At 40.5% G+C, this 27,793-nt stretch overlaps 1 protein-coding gene across 3 annotated transcripts in view; it reads left to right on the forward strand.

The window, feature by feature from the left end:
- Window positions 1-27,793, forward strand: part of LOC119652468 (pyrokinin-1 receptor) — a 513,354-nt gene that overhangs the window by 417,506 nt on the left and 68,055 nt on the right. For all 3 annotated transcript variants that reach the window (XM_038056634.1, XM_038056635.1, XM_038056636.1), the window contains one exon: window positions 27,583-27,791. In XM_038056634.1, the coding sequence (XP_037912562.1) occupies window positions 27,583-27,791 (209 nt within the window). The remainder of the gene's footprint in view (window positions 1-27,582; window positions 27,792-27,793) is intronic.

Raw genomic sequence — 27,793 nt, forward strand, 5'->3', positions numbered from 1 at the left:
ATTTATTTATTTATTTATTTATCATGTAGACGAGAGTTTTGACTTTTGATAATAAGGACTAGTAAGACTAGTATACTTTATAGAGGTATCACGTTGCTTAGGACCATCTATAAGACATTCTTCGCTATCCTGCTAGGCCGGGTAGCCCCATACGCCCAGAACACCATTGGCTTATACCAAAGAGGCTTCACTCCAGGCAAATCAGCAACAGATCAGATTTTCTCTCTGCGGCAAGCGATGGAAAAACTGTAGGAATATGGACACCAGTTGCACCATCTATTCATCGGCTTTAAAGCCGCCTATGATGGCATAGGCAGGATAAAACTGTACACGGCCATGAGAGAATTTGCTATCCCGACGAAATTGATAAGACTGAATAGTCTGACTCTGACAAATGTGCAAGGCCAGATAAAAGCAGCAGGATCATTCTCAAGACCATTCGACATCAACAACGGTCTACGACAAGGGATGCCCTATAATGCGTCCTCTTTATCATGGTCCTCGAGAAAGTGATCCGAGATGCTGAGGTAAATGAAAGCGGTACGATCCCCTTTAAGTCCCAACTGCTGGCCTATGCTGACGATATCGACATCATGCGATGAACGACCCGAGAGGTACAAACTGCCTTCATCCAGATCGAGCAGGGGACGATTGACGCAAGATCTTGGGCTGCACATCAATGAAGGCAAAAGCAACATCAGCACTGAAAACCAACCAACCAACTACATCAAACCGCAGTAGTCAAACGGGAAGAATAAAGATAGGAGATTACAAGTTGAGAGTTTGTGCTTAGCTAGTATTACTTGATCTTGCTATTTTTTTCGATTAGTGCTGACGTTACCACAATATACTTCATTATTGCAGCTCATGAAAACGAAGTGACTGACAGAAGAAGGAATCCTGGGAGAGCCATTTGGTCTGTCATCTCAAGGAATATATTTCAACAACTGCACCAGTTTTACCAATAAGTCAGCAGAGTGAAGCCTTATTCATCTCAATGCTCATCCTGCCGAGATAATGGTAATAATAATATTATCAAGGAATGTGGCACTACATCCTAAAAGAACTATTGTGCCCCTTTACTGGGTATTGTACGCCTATACATTATGTCGTTTAAATCTATATGCGGCAGAAACTTTATTATCTTCTCTACTTCCAAAGGCACTTTCCCCAAACAGTTCAAATCCTTGACTGGTATGTTTCTTCCATGCAGAAGCTTCTAAGCGCATTTGAAGACACAAAGGGTAGAGTGCTAGCCTCGCAATTTTATTGCTCTGGGTTTGAATTGAATGCCAACGATGCAGTAAATTTAGCATTTACCATACCACAAATGCTTTATACGAGTCTCAAAACGTAGTATAAATGAAATGGTCGTGCACCAAAGGCTTTTTACATGAAAAATAACGAAACACCCACATCGGTTTCTGAATTATCATCTCTGGGAAGATTTTTACAAAGCCACTTTGAGCGAACGAGAGCCATGTCAATCAGCGTCATTTATTGAGCAAGTTTGATTGTGCTTATTGTTTTCATTTTCTTTTATTTATTTCTGCACAAGTATTCCATCTCCTCATCGGTCTGCATCCCTTTGTAACAACGGCATTCCGATAAGGAAGTCAATCGTCATCAATATTGAACGTATCTTGAATCACTGAAGGAAAACCAATTGCTATCAAAGATAACTCGCTGTTGTGAACACAACTGCCCTTATCCCCATTGCAATGATTGAATGAATGATGCCTAAAATAAAAATCGATTTCTATTGAATTCAGAATCTCTTGTGAACTTACAACTCGCAAATTTCAAAGCAAACCTAGGATAAGAATTTTTTATTTCAGATAAAATTTCACTCATTCAAATCATCCCAAGAGGAAAGAATCCTTTTCGAATTGGAATTTGTCCTTTGCCCGAGATTTAAGGTGTCTTGAATTTTGGGGTATCCCTTACCCTTATCCAAATTGCGATAAGCAAAACAAGCAATAAACCATTGAGTAAATCCCTTTCTCAATTTGTCAGTTAGGTAATGCCAGCCAACGAAGTGCCACAAAAATAAAGTAGAAAATCCATGAACATGAAATTATTTTGACAATTCATTTCAATGGTATGAAACTAATCCCGGGAAATTCTCTAAAGTTTTGAATAGTTGAATAGTTGTTTAATTAATTGCTAACGTAAAAAAAATGGGGTGTGGGAAGCCAAAATGGCGAAAACATATAGACTAACACATGAAGCCAAACACTTTCCCTTGAGAAGATTATAGTGGAAACGAATTCCAAAAATGCATGGAAACTGAATGAAAAGTCCTTAATTGAAAGCATTTGACACTACCAATTGCGCGTTACGGGTAATACAATTGGACTGAGAATATCTCATTATTTCTTGAACTGCTGTTTGCATGTTAGTAAGATGTTTTACAAATTGGGCAGGGAGACTAAAATACACATTTCTATCTAGAAATAATTATATTTTTCTCAATGGTTAAGGTTTTAGCGCGATTTTTATGATTGCTAAGTGGGCAGTAAAGAGGTATTCCCCTCAAGTTAGCTTGGATTCCTCTATCGGATTTGTATTTCACTTCAACTTCCAAAAAGTGAACATCACGATGTGGGAATTCAGGGCAGAGTGTAAAATAGCCTTTGAGAGCAAAAGATTTCCATGTTGAGTAAAAAAGAACGAGGAAAAAAACAAAATTTTTCTCTAAACGATATAATTTTTGAATTGAAGCCACAGAAAAAAAGTTCGCACAAATTTTTGCTAAGAAACGAAAGATTGTTATGAATTTCATTGTGAATGTGAGGAAAAACCCGACAACAGGTTAGAAACCGGAAGCTTAAGGTATAAAAGGTTTTGTGGCTTTTGTATATAAAAATATCTTGTATTTAGTGATAGAGCCTACGTAATTTGACTCGAATAGGGAACTTTGACCTACTATAATTTTGTTAGTAATTGTTCTTTCATTTTACCCCTTACATGGCTATATATGGTAAAAAAAATATTACACCCCTCTTTTTCATCTACGTCAACCAATTCGGAGGTGTTTTTCGCATTTCGCCATTCATAATTAATCTCATTTACCTATCCATTCAACCAGTCTTTTGCTAGTGTTTGTATTTTTCCCTCGCAGCAACCTTATAATGATGACTTAAATGTGTGGTTCAAGTCTTACTTAGAGCTTGTGTACTTTATTTTAAACTGTGAATCACCTATAAATATATTTAGCCAATATGAAATACATAGCGACTTGAAGCATTTTAAACTTGTAGTGAACAATTTTAAATTTTAATCTGTGTCCCCAATACTTTCTGACCCACATCACACTATACTAATTTACGGCATGAGTTATAAGTACAATTTGGCTAATTGTACTGCGTACGACAACGAACCCCAGGCCGTGATCTGCAAAAGTTTCTGTCGACGAAACAACATGGGACATGTTTAATACTCCATGTGACTGGTTTTCACCATATCTTGCCAAGCATTTCCTCTGCTCTCATTGCCAAAAGATGGAAAATACGCCCCAGTTCCATCTTCGAAAGTATTATCGGCATCAAAAAACTCAATATGGAGAAAGATGATATGGTAGCTAAACACCTTGCGCAATCAAAGGCGAGCAATGGCTAGATGCTTTGACGGTTTGGTCCGCACCATATCGAACAAAAGCGACGGAAGAAATATCGAGAGAATGATAACATCTCTCGACAAGAAATTTACGACGATTATCAATAGTAGTTAAGCTATCAGATTTACCAAGAGCCGACAATTTCAGGACCAACAGTCAAACTTTTAGACCAAGTCTTAAACAAGGTGGGAAACCGGAAGCTCGGCGCTTCAGGTATAAACGGTTTTGTTTGCTTCTTCTGTGAGTATATTTGAGTCCAGAACTGTCCTATTTGTACGTACCCCATTATATATATGTATTTAGCATGTCAGACTACTCATTTCAGTGTGATATTGATATTTAGTTGCAGTAAATTTACACGGTAAAGTCAACTTTGAGCTACTGTAACTTTTTTAGTAATAGTATGGTTTTGATCACACTTAGGGATGACATTATATTCTCTATTACTGCAAACTTTTATAACTCTGTGATAAACCTAAGGGGGGTCTTTACTAAATTTTTCCAAAAATATGGTAATATACTATTAACTTACTATTAACTTAATTTGGGCATACATCGATATATACAGTATTTCGAGGCCTAGACACCATATAGAGGCAGCTTCATGATTTTTTTTTCACATTTCTCGGTTGGGTAGTTTCTGAGGTCTGTTAAAGAAATCATCACTTTTCACCCCTCCCACTCCCCGCCTTTCTAAGAAATGTTAAAACTAAGACCGGCTTCGAAAAATACTAATCAAGACCTTTCATTTGGTACCCAACATGACTACATTCGGTGAAAAAAAATGTACACACCCCTTTTGCATGAATATAAACACGCACGAAAAGAATTGCAGTGGGCCATGACGAAAAGTAAAAATTATTGCTTCAATCGACTCTGTAATGAGGCGGACTCATACCCCTAGGGAGGAGCGTACAAGTCCGTTATGTCAGCAAAAAAAGGCTATTATGTGTCCTAGATTTTTATGGGAGATGATCCGAAAACAATCTTCCCAATGATACCAACGAGCGCCGAAGACATACCTCCAGTAACCACAGACGTCTTGGACGCAATGAAAAAGGTCCGGCATTGATCGAATCCCCGGCTATATCCATTAATTGATAGTGGCGGTTATTTCTCAAATAGACAGTTCGGCTTCCGGAAGACTCGGTCAGCGGTTGAGGCTACTAAACTGGTTTTTGACCTAGCCATGACATCAAGAACGCCAGATGGAACCATATCATCGAAGCAGTCGTCGCGGCACAAACACCAAAATATATATTACATATAATCTTGAATTACTTTCAACAACGGAAGCTACTGTTTGGTACGGTATTTAATAACGACTGCAGTTCCGCAGGAGCCTCTTCTGGGCCCTCTGCTATGGGACTCTCCGAACACCTACCGATCAACATCTTATGAGGCGGCATGCGTGATTGCAGGGATGATCCCGGTAGATATTCTAACCGATGTGCCAAGTCGTCTGTACGAAAATCAGGAAGCGAACCTAAAGAAACATAGTGAGCGTATGCGGTCATTGACTGCATGGCAAACAGCATGGAACCAAGCGGAGAATGGCCGGGTGGCACACAGGCTAATCCCAGACATAAGCATGTGGACTATGCGGAACCACGGTGAGACGAGTTACGATCTGACTCAATTCTTGACAAGACACTGTGGATACAGGAGTTACCTCTGTAGGATCGGTCTCGATGAATCGCCGGATTGTCCTACGTGTGAAGATGCAGCCGAAAATGCAGAACACGTTTTCTTCGCCTGCCCAGGATTTAAAAGCTGAAGGAGAAAGCTTGAAATAGAGCTAAATACCCGTTTAACGGTGGAAAATCTGATAAGGTACATGGTACAATCAAATACAGCATGGGACGCGTTAGTTGCAATGGTGAAACGATCCACCAGCGGCTAATTGCAGCAGAAGTACAGCGGAGATATAGAAGGAAAGCTACTGCAGTTAACGCCACGCAAAGCGGTAGCAACTCATTTAGAGTGAACAACTAAGAACTGAACAGTCCTGCGGGGAGAGTGTGGAGAAAATATGTCACGTTTTTGTCGGAGAGGCACAGACAGACAGACAGGCAGACAGACATTGAAATGATTTTAAAAAGTTTTTTTTGCAAATGAAACCTTAAAAAAAGGAACATATTGAAACCAGTTACAACACAATTTTGGATAAAATGGACAGCTTTTCTCTGCTACAGATAAGGCAACACTCTTCCGTTATTGGACATTCTCCCAAAGAGCAGCAACAAAAACGCGTTACCGTGACGTCGGTGGCGTAACTAAACCAAACATCTTTCGTTGGCCAACCTCGAAGGTCATCTCCCGAGCAGCAAATATTACTGTGTGGTACCCATTGGGCTCGCGAAGAAAAGGATAACCGACTTAAAAAGATTGGAGCAACGAACAAAGTTTCCAGAATGACAGGAGTTAGTACGGCCACTTCTGATAATAATCAGACTGGAACTTTCTTCGTAAAAGGAGCGCCGAGCTACGCCGATCACAGATGGTTGTACAGAATTTTTAGGGATGAATTGCGAATTGAGAGCTGCCAGTGTGAAATTTCACACCAACCCTCAAACTATCTACCAAACTACCAATGCGCTACGAATGGCTGTTCTACAATCATGATCGAAGCGGATGCCGTTATTGCAGTTGGAGATTCAGAATTCAGTCAGATTCAGTGCCAGAACAAGTGCAAAGCAATAGCAAAAAGCAAGCGGTAAATAAAAAAGTAGATATGAATTCAGGCAATTCCCGAATCCCCAACTCACAAAATCAACTTTCTCGTCTTCCTAACTCTTCATCTGCTACAAATTCAATTGCTAGGCCACAACCTTATGACATTTTACACAAACAAATAACCCCTACTCCGATAACTGCGACTCGAATGCCTCTACATGCTTCCAGTGATATGATGACTTATTCCGCAGATATTCAACTGGCTACTACCTCTCCCAATAATATACGTCCAGTTTCCTTCCCAATCTAGTTGGAAACACTTCTACCCGGCAACCAACTGCAACCGAATTTTTGGATCCACCTGTTATAAAAATTACTAGAAACTCTATACATGATTTTGAGTTTAGATACTTACTATCAAGGTTTACGGAACTAAAGATTTACAATAGTGTCCGCTTGTTTCTTGCGTACATGCATGATATGCATGAAAGCACCTGCCTTGACGGCAAAAGGAAGAACAACCTCAAAGTATTAATTCAACAGGAGGATCTGCCGACTGACGTCAACTCATTCCGAAATTTCTTTAAATGTTATCAAGAAGATCTTGGAATAACTCATGACCAGGTCAAACGTGACCTCGAAACTTTCATCTTCTCTCTTTTTTATAAACTCAAAACATATCCCCCCCACCCCCCAAAATCACGTAAAGACTAGAAAAAAATATTATTCCTAAGAACAAGTTGCCCCTCAATGCACCTAGATTCCTCTATCAAAACTGCAGCCGCATGAGAGGGAAAATATTGGGTTGGAGAATAAGAAATGCCATATTCTGTCAATAGATGGCGACACTTAAACATATCTTGTGTTGTACTTATCGCATCGGGTCATACTATACGGCCATTTGAAGACTGTGCTACAAGTGTCTCTTTGACAGCGTTGCGATCGTACGTTGCAGTCTCAAGTTATAGCTCGTCAAAAATGGAGTCCACCAAGGAAGAAATTCGTCAGCATAAAGAAACGTAACGAAGCAACAAACTGCTGCTTCCATGTCCAGAGCAACCATTCTCTCCTCTTGCCCACACGAAATTCGCAACTAATTTGCAGACCATTTCCAAAACGCATACTCCCAAACTAAAACCCCGAACTCTCCCTCTCTCTCTCTCTACACCTCTGACTGATAGTACAACTCCCCTTATTAAAGAATTAGTACTTACTTGGGAGGGCATCGCTCAGGGTATACGAGAGCTAAGTAGTAATAAAGGACCCGGCTCTGATCTAATACTGTAATGTGTTGACCAACTATTGATTCCTTTGCATATGATTTTTAACAAGGTATCTTCCCGGATGGAAATGCTCGCATCTCACACTACTCATAAAACCGGTGATAAGCGATCACTCGACAACTATCGGGGAATCGCTATTTTGTCAGCAATCCCCAAACTTTTCCAGAAATTGGTTTGTAATAAAGTCACGCTCAGTGTCGTCGGTCTTCTCATCATACAATAATACGGGTTTCGAAGGGGCAGATCGACTACTTCGAACCTCATAATCCTTGTTTCTGATGTCCTCTGTGAAACGTGAAAGGGATATCAAATAGATACAATCTATACGGATTTTGATAAGGCTTTTGACAGGGCCGACCATCAAATATTAATTAACAAATTATATAAATTTGGTATATCCGGTCCAGTTCTTGATTGACTTCATTGTTATCTTCTTCATCGTATTCAATTTGTCAAACATCAAGGTCACATACCTAATAGTGTCTTCGTATCTTCTGGGAGTTCCACAGGGTAGCCATTTGGTTCCCCTTCTCTTCAATATATTCATATCTGGCCTGTCACTATTATTATCGGATATTCCCCATCTTTTTTATACTGACGACTTAAAACCCTACCTTGCCTGTGGGTGGTACCCACACACAATTTCTTCAATCTAAGCCCCAATCCCTTGAACAATGGTACAATGATAATAATTTACATCTTAATGTAGAAAAGTGCCAGGTGATAAGCTTTTCCCGGAAAAATACAATAAATAATAATTATTATTAGCTTAATAATGTCGAACTGAATAGAGTTATTCATATCAGTGACCTCGGCATGTTTTTGGACAGTAAAATGCGTTGCAAACAGAAAGATAGCTCCCCAAATATTGATTAATATCTGGATTAGACGAACGGTCGTTGTGAAACTTGGAGGTTCGTAGTTCTCCAACCCTGGGAGAAGTGGCGGACGAAACACCCAAGTGAAGGAATCCAACCATTATATGGTCATCCCTTTCGAAGTCGATGTTAACGATAATCGCTTGTACAGGTTCTGTGCTCGAACAATGTGCCATCAATAGCAAGGCGGTGGAAGCTGCAGAAAAACATAAACCTCCCACCATTATTGTTATGTTCATTAACACCGTATTTCCCCATCAGATGTCTGAGCGAGTTGTTGTCAGAGCTCACCTTGGCATTCAGATCATCCATTGCAATCACAATGTCACCTTAAAGAAGCCTTCTCCACTATATCGGAAGTTGCGGTTGGTCCTTATCAGTATACAATCGTAATGCTCCTTAACCTAGGCCGAAACGTTGCTGTTAGAATCTCATCAAAAACTGGCTCCCAGTTCAGTAGTTTTTGGATAGCAGTCAGATACAACCCGACACCGGACACACGTCTGCTATCAGAGTTCAAAGCACATCTTAGCACATCTTACTTCGCTTACGCCTAGAATGTTCAGCTTATATCGTTGGAATTCTCGCTCAAGGAGGAGAAAGGATACATTCTGAGGACCCTCGATACCATTGCCGAGGAGCGTGCGCCCATCGAGAAACCAATAGCAAGCAGTTTTCGATAGGCCATAGGTCTTCGTCGTGGAGTCAGCTCCTATTGTGGGCGTAGTTTACGCCTCGGTGGCTAGCCTACAAATTTCTGTCGCTTTTAGTCGCTGCTAAGATAAGCAGCAATAAACTGGATAGCTGAGTAGTTAGAGCACAAGGCTGTCGTACGGAAGGTCGCGGTTCAAATCTCGCTGGTGCTGGAAAAAACCGAAGTAGTCATCCTGACCAGAAGGAGAATTCCGACCCTGCGTGTCATATCGATCGGCGAGTTGACTATAGAGTCAAGACCAGCGATTGAATACCTTGGTTTAATGCTCGACTCGAAGATGAGCTTCTTCGAGCAACTCAAAGCAGCAGCGGACAGGGCTGCAGCTGGAGTCGCGGCCTTGAGTCGGCTAATGGCGAATGTCGGAGGCCCTATATCAACTAGAAGAAGTCTCCTCATGGGAGCAACGCAGTCCGTTCTTCTCTATGGTGCGGAGGTATGGGCTAATGCCCTTGGCAAGGAGGTGCATCGTAGACGCCTCGCTCAAGTGCAGAGGCGGGGGTCAAAATGAGCCAAGGGGGAAGTAGACTGCGCGGCTCATCGACAAATTAGACCCATGGTTGAACAGAATGCACGGTGAGATTGATTATTTCCTTACCCAACTTCTAAGTGGGCGTGGAGGCTTTCAGTCTTACTTGCACAGGATTGGGAAGGCGCGATCTCCTGATTGTGTCTTCTGCAATGGAGTGGCGGACGACGCTGAACACATCTTTTTCTCTTGCGAGAGGTGGACGGCCTCCGCCAGCAACTTTATGCAGACGCAGGGGAGCTCTCTCCAGATAACATTGTCAGAGAGATGCTGAAGAGCGCTGGCCGCTGCAATCGTATTGCGCATTATGTTCGGGCTCTTCTTATTATGAAGAAGATTGAACTCGACCGGCGAGGGTCGGACGGTAAGGAGTTCCCTGAACTAACAACAACTCCCTTCCTCCCCTCCCCTCCCGCTGGTGAAAGGAATGACCTGACTTGAAGGCTCCCAAAGACGGGAGCGCAGGAAGTGTTAGTTGGTAGTCCATCAGCGTGCTGTTGCGAGAGTCCAACACTCTGTGCGTAAACGCATTCACCTATTGACTTTAGATCGTGATAAATCAATTCCCCTCCTAGTGTACTACGTAGACCGCTGAGAATCATAATCTGAACAAGTTGAGTGTTCTGAACACGTGCCTGTAAGTTGCATTCCAATTAAGATACCGTGGCAGGATAAAAGTCATTGAAATAAAACTAAGCCTTAAAATGATGGTTCTGGGCAATTATGTGTCTTATATGTCTAAAACATTTCACTCTCCAGAATATAGCGTTCCTCTTCCCTAAACTACCCAGCATAACCGTAATGATTGCAGCCTTAACCTATTGCTTGAGGATCAATATGCCATTATAGACCCAGCATTTCAAGCTACCACAGGTATGTTGCTTTACTAGGTTGTTGTTTAGGATCTGCGGGATCCTAGGTCCCCATCCACATGATGGTGGACCGGACTAAATGAGGAGCAACTTACTCCCACGTTTTTTAGTCCATGGATCCCTAGTTTGGAGCGTAACACCCCAAGCATTAAAAATTGAAAAAATCAAAAATGACTGACGGTTTCGTCCAGGGCAGAGGCAACTCATCAGACGCTGCCTCACCTCTGCCCTGGGAGCAGCGTGACCGAAAGTGCCAATAGGTGGAAAAACGCTCCCTTTTATCATCTGATGTCTGATGAGTTGCCTCTGCCCTGGACGAAACCGTCAGTCATTTTTGATTTTTTCAATGTTGCTTTACGTTTCTGCGAAATACTCTTCTACAATTTATTATTAAACGGGTCAATAAGGTTACTTTTCTACAGATTCCCTGGTATCTTTAGGCGCCTCTAGAATAGCACAAAAGAATTTGAACCTGTATTCAGGACAAACGTTGTCCTTGAACGTTCTGCTTGGTGGAGTTTTCTCTTTATTGAATGTTATACGGACCCATGTAATTAATTCATAAACTTCACCATAAAATACCGACATGACAGGAAAATGTTAATTCTGGATAGCATGGCTATCTGGATTCTGAATTTCTGGTATATCAAAAGCAAATGCTGTCTTAGTTGTCTTAGCTTTCTAGGTTTGTTAGAGGTTCTGCTTCGAAGGCTATCCATCCATCATTCTATATTCGCAGAAAATTTATATCTTATTCGAGGCTTATAGATTAAGCGTATGTACTTATACCCAAATTCCCATTATTTCATTTCAATACTCATTGTATCCAGCCAAACACGTATATTTATATCTGATGATTACTACTTCTGTCAAGTATATTCGCGTGCATTGAGCACGCTTTGATTCTTTCAAAAGAGCCCCATTCACTTAAAAAGTTTCCCACTTGAATATTCCCTAGAAAATCCATTATGTCATATGCAAAGAAATTCTCCACTCCACACTACGCTTCAACTACTGTGAAGCGAATACGAAATACACTGATGGCTTCCCGCTAAAATATCCTTTTCCTGGCCACACGTACCAAAAAGAAACGAATCTGTAACATGACGCGTGATTTCATTTTCGACTTAGGAAGATTTATGACGGGATTCAACTTTCAATTCGAGTCTGATTGGGTTTAGTCATTCGCTAGAGATTTCCGGGCGGATGTGATTAGGAAACAGAGTTCCTTGCAATCAATTTGTTTTGCTCCATTAGGGTCAAATGCCTTCAATGGACCGAAGAGAATTTAATGCTAGTCTTGAAATAAGATTTTGTTATGAGCTTTTTGGGTGAAGGTTCCCTTGATATATACATTTCAATTTTTGATAATGACCCTGAAATTTGAAGGTTGCCATAAAAATGTCCTTAAAAGAGGCGGAGGTCAACAGAGTCTTGTAATGGTATGCTGGATAAAAACAAAGATTCATTTTAAGCTTCTCAAGTATGATAGATACGTCAAAGTGTCGATTTTGAAAAGGGTTGGGCGCGCAAAATAGATGGGTCAAAGGAAAACTTTAAACATTCTTAGCTGGTAACAAATAATTTTATAAATATAACCTTGCTAGAACTGAAACCTTTTCAACAAAATTGTGAAGTTCTAAGACCAACCTCCTTGTCGAATCAAAAGAGGGTTGGAAATTTTGTTCAGTTTTCCTTGGATATCGTAATATTAACTATGTAAAGAGAGACGCTGAGAATTCATCCATACAAATCATTGCTTGTGTTGAAAAGCACCTGAGGGTGATAGAAATTCATTAGCCTGAAAATGAGTAACCAAGCCGTTCTCATCAGAGAAATTGCCACTAGAAGAAAGAAAATGTCTCGACCCTTCAATATACCGTCCATCATCGCAGAGAGTAGCCCGTTGATGTTTATCTTCAGTTCTATTTTCCATCCTCCTTTCTCAAATACATTTTCGGTGGACGCAACTTTTGTCCTAAAATTCTACTGCAATGTTGTATTGACATAACAAATAAACAATGCAGAGAAGGTGAAAAAATAAAAGCTTCATTACGGGAGATAATTTAACAGATTGGTATAACGAGCCATGTAATTGCTTCAGAAACTGCCGTCAGGCACATTTGTAATAGTACGTGCAGAACACTTGATCCACGGAGTTTGTTGACCGTGTAATTCTCACAAAGAAAGGTGGTCGTTAGTGTACTTGTAAGCTGCTTATAACCCGAGGAGTGAACTGGACATTCCTCTCTGTAACAAAGCTTTTAACAGAGAATTGATAACGAGATGTCCTCAGGTTCTATTATGGCTTCGACCGTATCAACGATAATGACATAATATTTATCTGGTAAACGAAAGAAGATTAGTGGACAATGCATACAACGACCAGCTATAGAAAATCATGTAGACTGACAGCAAAATGAATCCTTGCTCAGTTGAAGAACAATATTGTCGTTGTTAAGAACAATATTAGATTGCGTAAAACAAAACTTTAGTAGAATCCGTTCATTGTCTGTTAGTCTTTTATGTCCACTCTCACGTCCTCTGTTTATCTCACGATGAGTTAAATCCGGCCCACCGTACACCGTAACTTTTCAGCTGAGGAAATTTTAAATGAACGTAAATTTAATGATGACTTTATTTTTAAAAGTGAATAAAACAAAAATGTTGACTGACGGTTTCGTTCAGGGCAGAGGCAACTCATCAGGCGCTGTTTCACCTTTACTTTTTCTGTATGAGCTCAAACTCGGTCATAAAGCAGCGGAGGTGACCAAGAACATTAACAGCGCATTCGGAGCTAAAACGGTAAGCGAATGAACTGCACGGCGGTGATTCGAAAAATTCCAGTCAGGCGACGTAAACCTTCAAAGTGAGCCACGTGGACATCCAGGACCATCGATTGACAACGACGAGCTGCGTTTGTTAGTCGAATCCGACACACGTCAGTCTGTGAGAGACATTGCGGAGAAGCTGGGCGTACACTATCCGACAGTTTCCCGGCTCTTGCAACAACTTGGAAAGGTAAAAAAGCTCGACAAACGGGTTTCGCATGCCTTCAGGGAACAAAACACGGCACTCCAAATTAAAATTTGCAGTTCTTTACTATCCCGCAACAGATGCGATCCCTTTTTGCACAGAATTGTGATATGTGATAAAAAGTGGATATTATACGACAATCGTCGCCGTTCAGTACAATGGCTAGATGCTGATGAGCTTCCGAAGCATATACCGAAACCAAGCCTCCATCCGAAGAAGGTAATGGTGACGATTTGGTGGTCTACAGTTGGAGTTGTCTACTATTCTTTTTTGACACCTGGAGTAACGATAAATGCACAGAAATACTGTGCCCAACTCGAGGAAATGCAACAAAAATTGTGTATTCAACGGCCGAGATTAGTCAACAGAGATGATGTGACACTCCTTCACGACAATGCACGACCTCATGTATCTAGAATCACGGTTCAAAAGTTGAACGAATTGCAGTATGAGGACCGACTACCACTTTTTTTAAGCATTTAAATGAAGAGGTCATCAAAATTGCCTTTGACAAGTTTATCATCACGCGAAAATTGGACTTTTACGACACTGGCGTACATGCTTTTGTATCTCTGGGAGAAGTCTTTTGAAGCGACTGGCACCTATTTTGATTAATTAAATAAATTTTTGTAAGCTTTACAGTCGTTTCAAATTTTAGTACCAAATCGGCCATTTCATGTGCAACAACCTAATAATAAAATGATCACCTCTTGCATTACGGTTTCCGAGTGAGTCTGAACAAAATAGAGCTGGTGGCCCGGGGATACTCGAATAACCTGGATCAAACCATAAGTACCCCGTTCTTCAAACATACCCGAAGTTATCCACCCCGTAATATTTCCCATACACTACCAGCGATAAGCAAGATTCCGCGATCCTAATTGCTTAATACTTAGTGTTGATTTTAGGTAAAATCATCTACCGCTGCTACATTAGAAGAAAATGGTAGCCCGTATGAAGTCCCCAGTCCCTATCGAGCGCCTTCTGAAGAGGCTGGTGGGGAAATACTAACTAAATGTAAAAGATAGTATGAATGAATGAAATGAATGAAATAGTCGAGGTGAATCGGGAAAATTCGGGGATAGCTTCCTGATTAGCGATGGTTCCTTATGTTACTTATGGCAATTACCGCCCTCGGGAAAGATCGTCAGTCCGGAAAAATGGATAAGCTGGGAGCCTCGGATATAAGGATGAATGTCCTCAACTTATAATCTCAAATCCAGAAACAGCTAGACTGTAAATTAACAATTAAGTAATGCAACAACGTTCGGGAATAATAATATACCGGGTCAGAGTAGAACTGTTTTGCTGTCACTCAAAATCTGAACACCGGTTATCTTTTCTAAGGAAGTAGCCTGACATCCTAAGTCCTAAGTTGCTCTCCATTTGGTCCGATCCGCCATTAAGTTGATACGAAATTAACAACATTCGAAATAGAATAGAAATATCTACTCTACAAATTGAAATGAGAATGAGGCTCAAATGAAATTTAGTGAATGTGGAATCTAGCCCAGAACTGAGTTGAAAAACTGATATAATTCTATTCGACATATCAAAGCGATGTTGGAAGCCAGGAAAGGCTAAATTTTACATGTGTCCTTGGTTGGAAACTAACAAATGTTAGGATATCAATCTGCCAAATGTTTGTGTCCCACGTTGGGCGCCATTTGCAATAAAAGTGGAGGTGGACTGAAGCTGAATAATCATCCGGGTGACTTTAATCAACTGTAAGCAGTCTCACCGGCATGCACTTACATGCCTGTGTGCTAGCCAGACTAAGAAACTTTGGGTGGGGGAGTCCTTTCGGATATTGCTGGCCTTCTCACGTCATTAACAAAATTCTATGCATCCTTAATTCAGTGCATTTCAACGACACACAACGAAAACTGAAAGACTACAAAAATTCTAAGCCAGGCCACAGCCAGGAGAGGCATCGAATGAGGATGTGATCCATTGGAGGTCTTCTTTCGTCGATTACAAAATTTGGATCACGGGTTTCCGACTCCATTTCATTCATTAATTTTAGTTGGGGGGATGTGATATAGATGGCTTCTGTGTTAACTCATGGTCATAGGAGATTCTAGGTGGGGTTATTATTCGAGCTCGAATCACTATGCCAACGAGACAGTGATCCGAGTCTATATTAGCTCACCTATATGTTCTGACATTCATCACTGTTGAAAGGTAGCGGCGTTGGATCAACACGTGGTTAATTTGGTTGAAAGTAGTCCCGTCTGGAGGGGCTCACCTTTATTTGTTGACCGCTTTCCGCGCAAACCCGGTACTTTCTACAACCATTTCCTGTGACAGTGCTAATTAAATAATCCACAGTCCGTTGTCATTGGTGTCCTTATGTAAGCCTTGAATAGCGAAAATAGGATTGTAAGATTCCAGCTGGGTTGGTGTATGCAAAGGACACCTGTCACTGAACCGCCCATCTAAGAAGCCTTAAATAAGCTTTGCTGAAAATAAGAAAACTTTTTATCACGTCAAGAAAACAGAATAGTTTAGGTACCTTTCTATATTCTATATCGCTTTTCAGAAATAGGAAAGCATGGCCAAGAGAATGACCTACTCAATTGGCGAACTATTATATAAACCTGGGGTAACGTCATTCGTCAATTTAATTTGCTGGTTCGTTCTCAGGTTGATGATGGAAATGGTCCTGTAGTTATGCGGCGGAAATAGTTCGTTTTCTTTTTGTTTCTGAGACTCGTGTGGCTTAGACATACTTTACATTCAGCAATAGGTCATCAGAGAGGACAGTAATAAGCTAATGGCTGCCGGGATTTGTCTGGTGTACTTTTTATTTCGACTCTAGTTAATAGGCGGAGTGAGCATTTCCACGATGATGGAGTTGATTTATGGGACAAAATCAGCCAGTCCCTTTGCGAAAGGTGGTTGCTGAAGCGTCAAGGTTGACCGGTGTTTTGAGTGTAGTACAGCGAGGTTATTGAGATGTGGGTATTGTACACGGTGAATATCCTTTCAGGAATCTAAATGTAGAAATCACTGATTTCGCTCTTCAGTATGGAGTATCTCGTGCGGTATCTTTTTCTAAATGATGTCAACCGCAGGGCTTTCTTGTAGTGGAGTATGTCCTCTGAGGTGAGATTACCGGAATTGAGGGGACATATCAATACGAGTTCACCACACTGCTTCAATGTTCTGACGAAATGCATAGTATTATTCTCATTTTATATTGTTTGATTATACCGGAATAGGAGCTGACGGCCAGAATTTGAGGGATCGTTTTTGAGTTGCCAGTTTGCTATGCTGAAGTCGTTCTTGCTAATTCCAGAACTGGAAAGGTATTTGGTTATTCATTACCTTAATGTTGCCACTTATCAGGAAATAGTGAAAGCATGAATGACTTTTGCTTACGTTAAAAGTATGAATTGCTGAGTTAAAATGTTTTGATATTATGTCAACCGGTGGAGGAGCTGGTGACTGTCGTAGGTTTTACGTGTGTCCAACCACTAAGTGTGTTTACCATTCAAGTACGTCTTAAGATTTCAATGAGACTCACCCTAATTGCTGGGTAAGTGTGAAGTATCAAACGGAAGAATAAGAACATAAGGAGAATATGAATAACCATGATCAACCGGGATTCGAATCCAGGACGACGAAATTAAAAGACCCACACTCAACGATCTCAGTCGTCATACCGCCATCACGAAATTGCAAATTTAAAAAAAATCTATTATCCATAGCTCCTCGTCATTGAAAAATAAATTATAAAGTGACAGGAGGAGTAACAAAGTAAACATTCTGAAAACTTGTCTTACGACTTTGATAGAACGTACGTACAGATATTTTTCCACCATCTATGCAAATATTTTTCGGCTAGACGAAGGTTTAGCTTTATATATTTTTATAAATTAGGAGATATTTGAGAAATCGTTCTACCTTGAATCTAGTCTAAATATATATATGTATGAAGAATCTAGGGAAGATATAAAGGAATTAGACCTCAAGCGGAAAAAATATCGTCGCCTTGAATAATTTCGACCATCAATTTTGAATAGCAAAAAAAAACCATTGGGATTACATTATATCGAATTTCATAAATATGTGAATCATAACAGCCCATAATAGCAAAGTAAAGCAATAAATAAGTAGGGTTTCGTTAGATTATGTGGGCATTTGGTTCTTCGTCCCTAAATTTTCTCTAATTCTATCTATTTTTCAAATTTATCGAATGTTTACTGAATTCTCAATTTCATTTAAGTTTTTTCTCTATTTTCTGTATTGTGCCCATTCAAAGCCGATTTAGACATGGATGCATAACCAGTCATCAAGAGGGTTTCCGTAGATTATATACACATTCGGCATTTCGTCCCAAAATTGTTTCCTTTAATTCCATCCATTTTTCAAATTTATCGGATATCTACCGAATTGACTCTAAACTTTTCTATTTTCTTCCCGTTTTCTGTCCATTGGAAATCGATTTAGAGATCAATTCACAGCTAGCCTTGAAAAATGTATCTGAAATAACAAACACCATTACCAACAATCTGTCTATATGTAGGTAAGGCAACTGAATGAATCCATTTCACGGTTTCGTACTTTTAAGCAGGAAAATCTGTAGCAACTGACCCTTTTTATTTTATTCCTTTTCTATTAAAGGCTTCCTTCTGGAAATTCCCCCCTTCACAGGTGTTGAGGCAATTCAACAAAGAGTTTCCAGCTGGATAACTTCTCTACAATAACATACAGTACATACTCGTATTTATATTTGAAATTATTGTCAAGGTTCACATAACGTGCTCTGCTTAGTAAAGGTAAGGTTAACCATCCAAATTATCCCGAACCCCTGAATTAGATGTTGTAGCCTTGAGAGATTCAAAACCCGACCCAATTATGGGACTGAGTAGACATCCTTTCTTTCATTTAAGATGCTAAATAAATTAAATGCCTTACCAAGAAGGAAAACAAACATAACAAACATCATTCTATCAATTTTCTTGATAGATATCTAGTAGTGGAAATCTTTTATTTACTTTTCATTTGAGTCTATTTATTTTTCCTTCGCAAAGAAAACAAATTGGGCGCTGTCAACTCACAGCTTTTGGAAAAAAGTTATCCGAGTTTTTGATATAAATATGATACTTATTGTAAGTCCATATTGGTGAAAATTCAATTGCGCACTATATATTTTCAGTGTACTATGTCATGTGAAGTAATTCTACATTGAAAATCTGTTGTAATTGTAATGTAAATTTAGTGCTAATAGCAACAATATTTGCATTAAATTTTCCATTATTATGGATCATCCAAACTATCAACCAGCTGGGCAAAAAAGTCATCAGCTAAAGATTTCAATATTGTAAAGATGTCTTGCAGTACATTCTTGATATTTCCGGTATTACTGTTTATTTTATTTATGGAATCTCTACGCTTGGACCTTTCTGAAACATTATGAAGTAAAAAAAATAAACCGTACATTCTGAAAATCAATTAGACTTGTAACTTGGAGAATTGGGAACTCCTTGGAATCCCCGGCTTTTCTCTTCGGGTCTGGTAGTGGATCAAATTCCTTTGTTCAATTGTAATGCTCCTTGGATGAGATTTACATATTTACTGGAGCTGTTAATGGTGACGTGAAAAGTCTTCAAATTATTAGCGAAGATAGTTGGAGTATATTGTATTTTCCAATATTACAGCCATAATGTAGTCATATATTTAAACACTATTATGTAATCTTTAAGGGTAGCCTCGCTTGCTAATATCCCCTCAGCGCCTATAGTGTGGCATCGTTATTGGTTTGGGATATCTACCATACGGGTCTCTGAAGGACTTCGCGTCTTATAGCAAGGTCAGCTTGATTTTCCTTCCTTGCAGTATTATTTAAGTTGTTAATAGATGTGCTTTGTTAAATAATGCTTACATGCTGATTTGCAACGCAATTCTTCCACTTGGCTACAGGTCATTGTAGTGTGAGGAGTCAGTTCATTAAATACCTTTCACATCACTCCATCCAGGTGTGGCGGAGCGATACCAGGCGCACTGAAAGAGAGAGCAACCTATGACGAGAATGACTAGAAAGGGTGGGACTACTTCACACGGAGTAATCGTTGTCGTGTGAAGTAGGCCTTGCCGACTCAATCAATTTTTAAAAAGGTTTTGAAAAAAATAATTGAAGCAGTGAGAAGTGAGAATTCGAGGAATGAAGAACTCCTCTCTTGGGATTCTTTAAATTTAGTTTGATAGTTATAGTTTACGTTAATTAAAAATAACAAAATTAAACTGAATGTGTTAGCGACGTCTACCCGAAGTGCATCAACACGTCGCCTTACAATATACAACCCCTTTAGTAGGTACAATTATCAAGCAATTATCAAGTATATACAGGCGGGGAAATTCCGGTGCTCCCCGTCTCAAGACCCAATAAACTATTTTTCCAGCAGATAAAATTAGCGGCAGTAAACTCCACGGTATTGTAATTTACTGCTACAGGCAAGTAGACGTAAGATCTTTTCGTGGCGCTTCATTTTGGCTGACATCAGTGTCCCAATATTAGGCGCAGACTTCCTATGTCACTATCGGCTGCTGATAGACCCTCAACCTCTCTTCAATCGCCAGGGAAAATAACAACCTGCCCAAAGAAAGGGACTCTTTGCATCATTTGTCCCAAAAATATCAAACGTTACTATCAAATGTAGTTTCAACCAGTTAAGAATAGTGTCCAGCACCAAAACAGCACTACCAGTTCCTCATTCTTCTTCAAGGTGTGTCCTCTACCACCCCAGAAGCTCGCCGGAAAGAGTATGAATAACTACTTAAGCAGGATATATCCAGACCTTCCAATAGTAGTTGGTCATCTCCACTCCATTTGGTCCAATGGCGATGGCAACCATATGGAGATTTTAGGTGCCTAAATTCCAAGACGAATCCGCACCAATACCCCATTCCACTCATCCAAGAGTTTGCGCATTATTTGGCAAAGAGTCGTGATTGCTCGACTTTCGATCGCACGAAAGCTTACCATCAAATCCCTGTAGCACGCGAAGATATTTGGTGTTCCCGCCGTCATCACCGCAGACCAGGGAATTCAATTTGAATCTACTCTTCTCGGAGCTCGGAAAGCTCCTGGGATTCAAACGTCAGCGATCAACTGCATACCGTCCGCACTCCAATGGGATGCTAAAACGTTGGAATCGGACGTTAAAAGCAGTAATTATGATGTGCGACGAGCTGTCATGGTCGCAGGTCTTGCCTTTCGTTCTACTTGGCTTCTGTACAGCCGTCCGCGTAGAATATGCTGCCAGCCCTGCTGAGCTGGTGTATGTTTCCATATAGATTAAGTTCGCATTCAGAACAAATAATTACAGCTCAATATTTTGCTCCAGAAAATTATTTTATAGTCGCGTAAGCACCATCGATTGTTCCATAACCAATCAACAACCAACTATCAGCGTCATCCTCGTCTCAACCAAACCTTAGTGCGTCCAGTACCTATCTAAACAAGGCTGCGCTGTGGTGGAGAGATACCGGGCGCACTGGAAGAGAGCACAACTTACCACGCCGCCGATTAGAAAGAGCGGAAATACTTCACACGGAGTAGCAATTGTAGTAGCAATTGATTTTAAAAAAAGTTTTGAAAAAAACAATTGAAGGAAGTGAAAATTCGAGCAATGAAAAACTCTTTAAATTTTGTTTTATAGTTTTAGTTTAAGTTAATTAAAAACAACAAAAGAAAAATGTTTTAATTGAGTTAAATGTGTTCTCAGTTGAAAAACATAAATGTGCCTTCACTTATCCAAATCATGTTTGACTAATAGAACTGCACCACACAGTTCCAAACGCCGTATCCACTGTGCTTTGGAGCGGACGATACTGTCAACTGCACTCTACTGTAGATAGCACCTGCTTAAACTTTCGATGACTACCACAAAATCCAAGGAGCTCTAATTAATTTGGTGCGGCAATATCCTTCTCAATGTGTAATACGAAAGTTATGTAGTGATGGGACTTGGTTCCGCACAGCGAGCCAATTCGTGATAACTGCATCTTTTAATGGATCATCCCAAGCAAAGTTTGTTGACCAAAGTTTTTCGACCATAGCCTTGTCAATGGATGGATCAGTAAGATGTGATGTCCCCTTACATAAGTGGAATCCGCTTCTCTTTAGTGGCTTACGTAGCTCTGATTGTTGTTTCAGGAATTCCTCTAATTTCTCTGCTTCAACTGCTTCAGGAATTAACAACTAACAAAGATCCGCTTGCCTTACCGTAGGTATCCATATTTAATTAATATTGCTCAATGACTGACTGAAGTGCCGAGGTATTCTTTGATAAACACGATCTAGTTCATTCAACCAGATTTGCCTGAGCACCCCTTTGATGTTTGCTGCTATTACATAGCGATTATTCTTCTCTCATTTAATGGCTGGCGTGTGGGGAGTACAGTAGAGTATATTTTTTTTTGCAATGCCTGGCTGCCTATGGGTTTTTTGCTGATATTAATCTGAAGGAGCAATGTCTGGGCCGTATAGCGGCTAAGGTAGCACATACCAGTTTAATTAACATTTCCTACGTGTCCTCCACGTCTTTTGGGATATTCGGTAGGTTCGATGAGATTGCGTTGGCAGCGGATGAAGTGCACTGAGGAAATGAACCTCTTCATCATCCGCTCCTACTACGAAATAACAGCGAAGGCGGGTACAACACCATACCGCCCCTTGTTGCACCAGAGATTCGTCGAGCGTTTCCCGCAATTTGCGCACATGACTATGCCCCGAGTCGCAGAGCAGTAGCGCTTTATAATTCGCAGCGACACAATCTCGGCCATAATCAGGGAGTGTGTTCGAACTAAGGTCATTAACTGGTGATCAAGAGCCGACGGGGCAGAGGCGGCGGCATCAACAACTTGACGCTGCATTGCAGGCATCAGTTTCAGTACTCTACTCCCCGTCCAGCTGAGGTTTTGGCTGAGTTTCGAGACGAATTCCAAAGAGCATGTGTAGAATTCTCGGAAATGAATTCTTTGCATAGACCAGGTATTCCCAGGCTCTATGCATCTTCAACAACTCCGAGAATTCTATCTCAGATCAATGATGAGATTGCGTCTCTGCTGTATGCTGATATGTTGCTACTGCAACTATAATCACTCGTGTATTGTGGTGCAGTTGCGGCTGTCATGTGAGAGGTGCAGTTGCGTCTGTCACGTGAGAGGTGCAGTTGCCACTGTCACGTGAGAGGTGCAGTTGCGGCTGTCACGGTGAGAAGATTCGCTGTCACGTTATTGGTTTGAGTGACCGAAAAAATTCATCATACAAAATTCATCTGGAACGTCAGCGGCACTCACTAAGACACGACATTGCTAGGCTGATTCAAATCAGCACTGGCTATGCCCAGCAGAAGGGTGAAAGTGCAGAGGGCTCGCAGGAACTATGCCATCCCCAGTGAGACATCCGTAGTAGAAATTCTGGACACACTAAATCAGAAATTTTCTGTCATATGCAGTTGGTGACGACGATATGGCGAAAGTCATTCCAGACGTGTACACCATGCAACTTACGCAAGGAATCAGGAGAGAATTTCAGATCACTCAACGATTCCCAACAAAGCTTCCAGACAGTAGACGGGGTTACCCGCCCAGCATGCTGAGTGGACCACCGCCGAAGGCACCCGCCATGCCAATACACCTGGCATAAATTTTGCGGATATTACCGAAGAGGAAGTTCGACGAGCCATAAACAGCTCGAAGATCTGGAGGGACCCAAGTCTGGATCGGGTGCAGAATTTCTGGTATAAGAAATTTACCAGCGTACACAGTCGGTTGACACATAGTATAAATAAGGTCATGAGTCGGTCGGAGGAATTTCCACCCTTCCTCACTGCGGGGATTACTTACGTTATCCGTAAAAATTGCACAGTGCAGGACCCCGCAGACACAATACCGATTACTTGCTTATCAACCCTCTACAAATTCATAACGTCCATTATTAGTGGAAGTGTCAATGCGCATTTCGAGACCAACAACATTCTGTCCGAATGGCAGAAGGACTGCCTAGTTGGATCAACAGCGTTCCGCATAGCTTATCTGATCGATGACCTTCATCTGTATCGCATTGATCAAAAGTTTTTGGCGACAGTCATGGAAGGGTGGCATACTACCTTATCAGTGCATTCATGTGAGGCTGCCAACACCTCAGAGCCCATTCTTATACGGTAGGGCATGTTCCGGGGAGCCCCCGCTGGTTTTGCATGGCACTGAACCCCCTTCCATGGCTACTGAATGATGCTTGAGGGCATGGTTTTACAATAAAGTATGGCCTACATGCTAAGTGCAAACTAACACACTTGATGTACTTAGATGCCATCAAGTTGTATGCTGGTACTGACTTCTAAGATGGTCAGAAGTCTGTTGCGAAAAGTTGATATGTTCAGGCGTGGTATTCGGATGGAATTAGAATTAGGTAAGTATCGAATGCAAGCCATCCTCAAAGGTCATCACGAAGCGCATTTCCGGACATAGCGACCGAGGCAGACCTTCACAAATACCTAGGAATTTTAAAAGGAGTCCATGCTTGAGTTGGTGATCTGAAGGATGCTCTGCTGCCCGAAGTCCTGCGACGTCTAAAGCTGGTGCTGAAATCGCATCTCTCGGGGAAGAATAAAATAAGCGCATTATGCATATGCATCCCTTCATTGGCTAATACATTCGGAATATTGCCGTAGACGACGACCAATCTGGAATTTCAAATGCACCAGCCAAACTCTGCTGTGGAGCGGATGAGCCTCCTTTGTGACTTCGGAGGTAGGGCGTGTTTGACGTGGCGGAACGACCTCATCGCCAAGTCGACTCGCTGCCCGCTGATTTTTACAGCAAAGAACGGGCGAGTCCCCTGCATGCGCTGCCTGTAACGCAGACTGTGGTCTGACTCCACTCATCTTGAAGGATCGATCTTTTAATCCTCTGAGTCAGACCAAGAGCGGATCGATGAATGAAAGTCGAAGGCAATGCACGGCAAACACGTGAATTGTCTTTGGCAGTCATTTATCGAATAGATGGCGCTCTTTGCTGAGACGGAGGGGTTCATGTGTGCCATTCAAGACGGCATGGTCGCTACCCGAGCATATAAAAAGCTCATCATGAAAGAACAGGTGGAGAACGACCAGTGCAGAATGTGTGGTTCGTCATTAGAAACGTTGGAACATCTCATTTCTGCTGCACTGTTATGGCACCGGGGTAATACACCACCAGGCCCAACGCTGTATTTAAAGTGATTCATCAAAACCTTGCATACAAGCATGGGTTGATCACGAATCCACTTTTCATTCCCGGTGATAATTCGACGCTTTCAAAATCACCATTTTTAAAGCGTCACCAATACTTACATGTTTGTTGGGATGGAGCATGTGCACTTGCTAGTTAAAGCAAAAAAGTAAAGAATCCCGCTAATGATGGCTCGTTAGGACAAAACTTGGCATGTTTGAAGAAAAAAAAATTGTACACAGCAAAGAAATGACATATACTAAACTCTGAAGTCTGACGACAGCGGTTCGTCATGAAGTTGGTTACAACCTAGCTTGGCGCGAATTAATTTATTTATTTAATTTATTCGCCTAATAGAAATGTAAGTAGTAATATTTGCGTATATACACACGCTAGAAAAAATGTGCGTACACTAAGCAGTTCCTGGTTATTCGTTAGTAAAACACACGAATAAATTAGTTTTTTAAAAACATTTTATTGTTTGCATATTGCTTGTGGTCTTGTTGCTTTGATAAGGCCACTTTTACGAAATTAGAATTCAAGGAAACTGAAATAAAAAAAGGGAAATAAGAAAAGTCACAAATGTTCAGTAGAAAAAGTCTGCGTACAGCCACATAATTAGGTGATTCCCCGAAATACTATAAATCCTTGCCATTTGGAGTAAATTGATTGTGAGTTATTGGTTTATGGCTGTGTTTGAAGTGTGAAAAATAAGGACGTTTTTTCGTTATTTTGTGTGTATAATTGTTATTATGGAATTGAAGCGAAAAGAGATTTGTGTAAGTGAAAGAAAAGTTATAATAAAATTATGGGAAGAAGGAAAAAGTTTCCGCGAAATAGCCAGGATAGTAGGAAGGCGACATTCATCTGTTCAAAGGGTAGTTAACAACTTTAAATCGACGGGAATAATAACATCGAAGCCACGAACTGGTCGCCCATCGAAGTTGTCGATTAGGGAAAGGCGAAGTATTATAGGTTCGGTGAAAAAGAATCCACGAATAACTGCACCAGAAATCGCGAAAGATATTGAACTTAAGTTCAACAAAAAAATTTGTGCTGATACTGCACGGAAAATACTCAAGAGAGCTGGTTACCATGGACGAGTTGCACGTAAGAAACCATTTATTTCATTAACCAATAGGCGAAAACGAATAAAATTTGCGAATAAGTACGTAAACCAATCAAATGAATTCTGGGAAAATGTGCTTTTCTCAGATGAAAGTAAATACTGCATTTTTGGAATAAAAGGAAGAAAAATAGTATGGAGAAAAGCATGTATAGCATTGAATAAAGAAAATTTGATGCCAACGGTAAAGCATGGTGGTGGCGGAATAATGATTTGGGGGTGTATGGCAAGTGGTGGCGTAGGAAATCTGCAATTTATAGAGTCTACCATGGACAAATATGACTACCTAAATATTTTAAAACGTAATTTAAAACAAAGTGCTGAAAATTTACGCCTGGGTGACGAATTTTATTTTATGCATGACAACGACCCTAAGCATACGGCTGAGGTTAATAAGCTGCGGCTATTATATAATGTTCCCAAACAGTTACACACACCCCCACAATCGCCAGATTTAAATCCCATAGAACATCTGTGGGATTTATTAGAACGCAGAATTCGCCAATACGATATAACTTCAAAGGATATGCTGAAAAATGTATTACAAGAAGAATGGAATAAAATAAGTGTTGAAGAAACATCTAAACTTGTATCTTCTATGCCGAAAAGATTAAAAGAGGTCATAAAAAGAAAAGGGTATCCTACAAGCTACTGATTTGGTTTTCATATTTATTCAAATATAATTTTTTTTAAATATTTGTTTACTGTACGCAGACTTTTTCTACTGAATTATTGCGATTCTTTTAATTTTTGGCTTTATAACCTGGTTTTTGTAAGACTTATAACTTAGTGAATTAAATACACTAAAACTACGGAACTATTTGTAATGTTTGGATAATAAATTCGCCACAAAAATTAGCTTAATTTTTTTGTTTTATTAAGGAAAAGTATCATACTACTGAGTATACGCACACTTTTTCTGCCTAGTGTATGTCCTGCTCAGATGAGAATGTTACTTTAGATGGTACACCGTACGTTGGATCTGCGACATCAGTTGGGCGTCAGTATCTAACAGTGCTCGTAAATATGTGTAAAACGGACACGCGAGGAGTCGAAGCGCTCAAAATACCCCCTACATTCCCGAGCCTGGCTAGCTCAAAGGCATGCAAACATGTGTTGACCGAGGGCTCTGATGGAGCTTCAGTATTTGCGGGCAGACCTTTACGATCACTTAGCCAATTTCTTTTAGGTTTTGGGATAGCTCTTCCCCCTAAGTCGTCTTTGGCTACTCAGGATGGTCGTTTAAGCATCGCAACCTCATAATTTTCATTTCGTATTCTTATACAATTTTTTTTCCGATTTCACTTCAACGATGCTGTACTTAAGCTTCGAATCACCATACTCAACGCTTCGCAAATATATAGTACTGGGATAGCCAAATATTGTATTATATAAAGGTATATAGAGTACTGGAATTCGAACCCAGGGCGCAAGACTGAAAGGACAGTAGATTGATGCTCAGCCAATTCGTGCCACGGATTCTCCTGGCCAAAAATTTGTTTCAGAATTTAAGAGGAAAAAACATAATTGAAACACAGTTTTCATTGTATGATTTTAACGGTCATAATGTTTTCTATCTTTATCATTACTTTACGCATAATTGAATAATATCTTTCTTTCCATTACAGTGGCAGTGGTAATTGCATTTTTCATCTGTTGGGCACCATTCCACGCTCAACGTTTAATTGCTGTCTACGGAACTGATCCTAAGGATCCGCTTGTGATACAGTTGTACACGATAATGACATACGTATCGGGTGTTTTATATTATTTATCGACGTGTATAAATCCATTGTTATATAATATTATGAGCAACAAATTTCGGCAAGCTTTCAAGGT

Source organism: Hermetia illucens, chromosome 3 (assembly GCF_905115235.1).
Source record: "Hermetia illucens chromosome 3, iHerIll2.2.curated.20191125, whole genome shotgun sequence".
NCBI lineage: Eukaryota > Metazoa > Arthropoda > Insecta > Diptera > Stratiomyidae > Hermetia > Hermetia illucens.